The following is a 4,248-nucleotide window of genomic DNA, read 5'->3' as shown; positions in this document are numbered from 1 at the left end:
GAGGCAACATCAGCTGGAGGAAGGATGACTTGAACATTAAAATACAGCATAGATTTAAAAATATTACAACCCCCAAAGTCTATTTTCCCCAGTACAGGTGTTCTGGGTTAATTTTAGGTAGCTCAGAGCATGTTTGCTCTGCTGAAACCATTTCACAGTACAGTTACTACCCCTGAGGATCCTCCTCCAGCTGGCAGGCACACACTCAAGAGGGGAGAGACATGGGCTGATGTACCTCCCCGTCATCCAGAGTGATGCTGCGGACTGGCCTAGCATCCCTGGTTCTTGCTTGTACAGCTGTTTCTGAGACCTGTGCCCACTGTAACCATGTCTATTCCTTGTTTCCTCTCTTCCAAACAGTGACCTTCTTCCCAGCAGTGTTAACTCTCCCTGCTGGCAGCTCAGCCACCTTCTTCTGCAATATTTCCATGGAGAATGACTCTGGCTCGGAGTACAGCCTCAATTGGTACAAGGAGACCAACCACAGCCAAACCCAAAAAATCGCTGAGATCAGCCGGAACAACCCCCAAACGAAGACAGGGAAGTACCTGCTCACCAACCACACTCCTGCCTTCAAGATCAAGATCCTGAACCTCCACCAGAACGACTCAGGCTCCTACTACTGCGGACTGATCACCTTCTTTGAACCCGATAAAGTGATGGAGAGCAACCGGTCCCACCTGGTGGTCACAGGTCAGCCTGGGGGCTGAGCTGATGGGGACAGGTCGTTGGTGTCGTCCCATAGTGCTACTGCTCCCAAGCACACTGCAGCCCGAGGGCATAAGGCAGGCAGTACCCCGCTGGGGGAGGACCTGGTGTGGGTCAGGAGAGCATAGCTCTGTCCTTTTCCCTCTCCTTTGCATGCAGGAATGTCCTGGTCTGGCCAAAACAGGATTAGGGTTGAGGCCCAGGTACACAGGCTGTCCTCCCGCATCCACACTGCAGCTGGATCTGGTCCTGAGGCAGGAGGTCTCCATGCTGCTGCGGCTGTGTCCTCAGTGATGCTGTGGGGAGGAGCGAGTCCTTACCCATGGAGGGGGGCAGGAGACCAGCGTAGGGAGCTATGCCTTCACCCCTGAACAGCTCCTTTGGGGACAGAGATTGTTTGGGGTGACGACCAGGGCTCAGACCCCTTGAACAGCCAGTGTTGGTGTAGGTACTGTTGTTGCAAAACCATGTCCTGGGAGGGTCTCATAGCCCCATGGCATGGGAAACAGATCTTGCAGCAAGATCTGCCATGCCCTTGCTTGGCAGCATGGAGGCTTTGCGGGGCTGAAGGTGGCCTTGTATAAAAAGGAAGAACACTGCAAAAGTCACTGTCTTTCACAACATCTCTTCCCAATGTGCGCTGATGTTCTACTGGCAGAGAGGCTTGGGGAAGCTGTGTCGTTCGTGAGGCTCTGCTGGGTATGGGGTCATGCTGCAGGACTGCTTGCGGGTGCAGAGCCGTGCCCTGACCCTCTGCACCCCAGCTCTCAGCCGTGTGGGATCATCCTCACCACGTGCAATGGGAAGGAATGGAACATGGCCAAAACATCCCCCATGTCAGCCTAAATTCAGGGCTCCTGGAGAGATGGTGGGGCTGTGGCAGCCTGCCTGGGACTGAGCCCTTTCTAGGGATAGCCTCCATATTCCCCAGTTGCTTTTCACAAGGACTATAGAGGCCATTTTACACTCCTGACCTGCTGTTTTGTTCCCCCTTTTTTGGATGACTATTGCAGCAGCCCCTGAAAAGATGAATGCCACTGACGAGCCCGAGATGGAGGAAGGCAACACCCTGGACCACATCAAGGCCGTGCTCCTGGGCATCCTGCTGCTGGCTGGGGCGGTTGTGCTGCTGATCTTTGGCTACCTCACTGTCACGTACAGGAGAGGAGGTATGATCCCCCGTGAGGGCCATGCTGCACCGAGGGGCTGGGGTCTGCCAGAAGACCTGATGGGTGATGCTCATCCAGCAAGCCCAGCTGGGACCTGGAGGTAGCCAGATGCCTGCAGCTCCCTGGGGTACACGGGCTGGTTCAATGTGCTAAACTCAGCTGTGGCATGTCCCCATGGGACAGGTGTCTCCATGCCTATGGGAGAAGGGTGCTTTGGGCCCTGCTTGCCCTTCGTAGAGACCCAAGAGCACATGCTGTGGCTCTGCATTGGTCATTAGTGTGGTGCCTTAATGCTGCCTGTGAGTGCCTTCCATGCACCTTGCCTGGGCACCTTTGGGGGACCTCATCATCTCCCCACTGCGCCACAGGCACCCAGGGGGGCTCTCCCAGAGGGGCCTCCTGAGGAATTGCACCCCAATTAAACCCTAGATCATGGGCTGGTATCTCACTTGTCCCTCTAAAGCTCAGGGTATTAGACCCTGAGTGGAGAAGGAGGAAGTGTGGTGCAATGGTTGTGGTGTCCAGTGCCCTCCTAGGACATGGAGACTGGGTCAGCCCCAGCCCCGGATGCTCTCGCTGTCTTGGCATACAAGCATCTTCTAACTAAACGTGTTACTTTGCAGATGTGCAGAAACCACCAAGTGAAAACATGCCAGCGGTGAGTTTTCTGTCTCTAACACCCTGCCGTGCTGCAGGGGAGTATCGTGGCGTCGCTGGGGTGCGGAGGGTGCAGGGCCTCCCTTTATCAGCCCTTCACAGGCTTCTCGCTTCTGTCTTCTCTGATGCTGCTTGATCTTTTCTGCACAGCTATAACTGCTCTCCTGCACCTGCAGTACAACCCCATCACAAAATCAAAAAAACTGCCTGAGATAAGATGGGACATCTCTAGTCCAACCCTTGCTCAAAGCGGGGTTATCTTTGACAGCGGATTGTGTTGCTGTAGAAAATGGGAGGAAATGTTCCCCCCCGATATATTAAGCTAAAGTTTCTTTTGCTGTAGCTAGTGCCTATTTCCTCTCTTCCTTTAGCCAGGCACCACCGGGAGGAGTCTGGGTCCATCTTCTCTCCAACCCCATTAGGTAGCTGAGGGCAGCAAGTAGGTCCCCCTTTGGTTTCCCTTCTCTGGGCTGAGCAAACTCAGCCCCGCGCTCTCCTCGTGCACCCTGTGCCAGCTCGAATCCCAATGGGGAGATGGGAAAAGGGCTCCTAGCACAACCCTGCCTTGCATGGCTGGGCAGGTGGGGAGCCCAACCTGCCTACACAGGCAGAGAGCTGGGACCCACATGGCTTCAGTAGTGACCTCAAGGCTCATGGTCTGTTTTTTTGGGGCAAATGCTATCCCAAGTCTGTGCATCTTTCTGCTTTGCATCGCCCTTGCCCTCCTGGGATGCTTCAGAGCTGGTTTTGGCACTTGCTGTAAAAAGGGGCTTGTGCTGGGGGTGGCAGGTAGCTCCGGATGACAAATCGCCCCGATGGGGTTTCCTTGCAGAAGGAAGAGAAGCCTCCTGGGGCATCCGTGTCCACTGTGGACTATGGCGTGCTGGAGTTTCAGTGGGACCAGCGCACCCAGGTCCTCCCCGCGACCCAGCCAGTTGACCAGACCGAATATGCCACCATCATCTTCCCAGAGGAGAAACCCATCACACCGGAGCGGGGGAAGAAACATCAGGATGAGAGGACTTGGCAGCTGCAGTCGCAGCCCTGCTGAGGGCCAGGCTCCCTCCTTACCGGGGTGTGAGGGCAGACACGGACTGCCCTGGCCCCTCGCTCCCACTGCAGTTTGTGGTTGGGAAAACTCCAGCGTGCCAGGACCAGAGACAGATGCCACTGCTGGAGTTGATGTTGGACAGTCCTGGCCACAGTGGGATCGTGGCCGTGGGGTGGGTACCATGGGACGAGGAAATTTCCTGCTGGACTCCACATGCTGCCTCTTTGCTCAGGACAGGGAGGATGGGCTGGGACAGAGCAGTGATGCCAATAGGTCTGTCCCAAAGGTGATTTATTTCTTGCCTCGGTTTTCTACCTCCACCTGGGGCTCTCTGGAGTGGCCACGCTGCTTCCCTCACCCAGGTCTGACCCAGCTAGCAAAGCCCGACTGTGAGCAGAAATGCTGGAGGGCAGATCTGGAGTGGATCCTGGGAGATGCTGCTCACGGGAACCCAAGGCTGAAGGCTTCTCCTCGCCCAGGGCAGAGACTACCTTGCATACCGCTATTTAAGGAAACCCCTGGGAAGCGGGTGGCTGGTTTTCTTCCTGTCTCCAGGCACTTTCCTCCTCTGAAGAGGGGAAATCGACCCCTGTGTCCCTCCCTCCACAGGTGGGAGACGTATCTGGCCCTTGGGGGTGAATAAAAGGTTTCATGTCCGGGGAG

At 55.8% G+C, this 4,248-nt stretch overlaps 1 protein-coding gene across 1 annotated transcript; it reads left to right on the top strand.

The window, feature by feature from the left end:
• Positions 1-360: 360 nt before the first annotated feature.
• Positions 361-3,585, top strand: PDCD1 (programmed cell death 1; the record flags this gene model as incomplete). The annotated part of the gene is made up of 4 exons (XM_009709243.1): positions 361-693; positions 1,722-1,877; positions 2,501-2,535; positions 3,367-3,585. Coding segments are annotated over 4 exons (743 nt in total), but the record flags the coding sequence as incomplete, so codon positions are not given.
• Between the last annotated feature and the right edge of the window lie 663 nt (positions 3,586-4,248).

This window comes from Cariama cristata, unplaced genomic scaffold, assembly GCF_000690535.1.
Source record: "Cariama cristata isolate BGI_N322 unplaced genomic scaffold, ASM69053v1 scaffold17460, whole genome shotgun sequence".
NCBI lineage: Eukaryota > Metazoa > Chordata > Aves > Cariamiformes > Cariamidae > Cariama > Cariama cristata.
The sequence above is the reverse complement of the archived record's forward strand: the minus strand, read 5'-3'. Positions and strand labels throughout refer to the sequence as shown.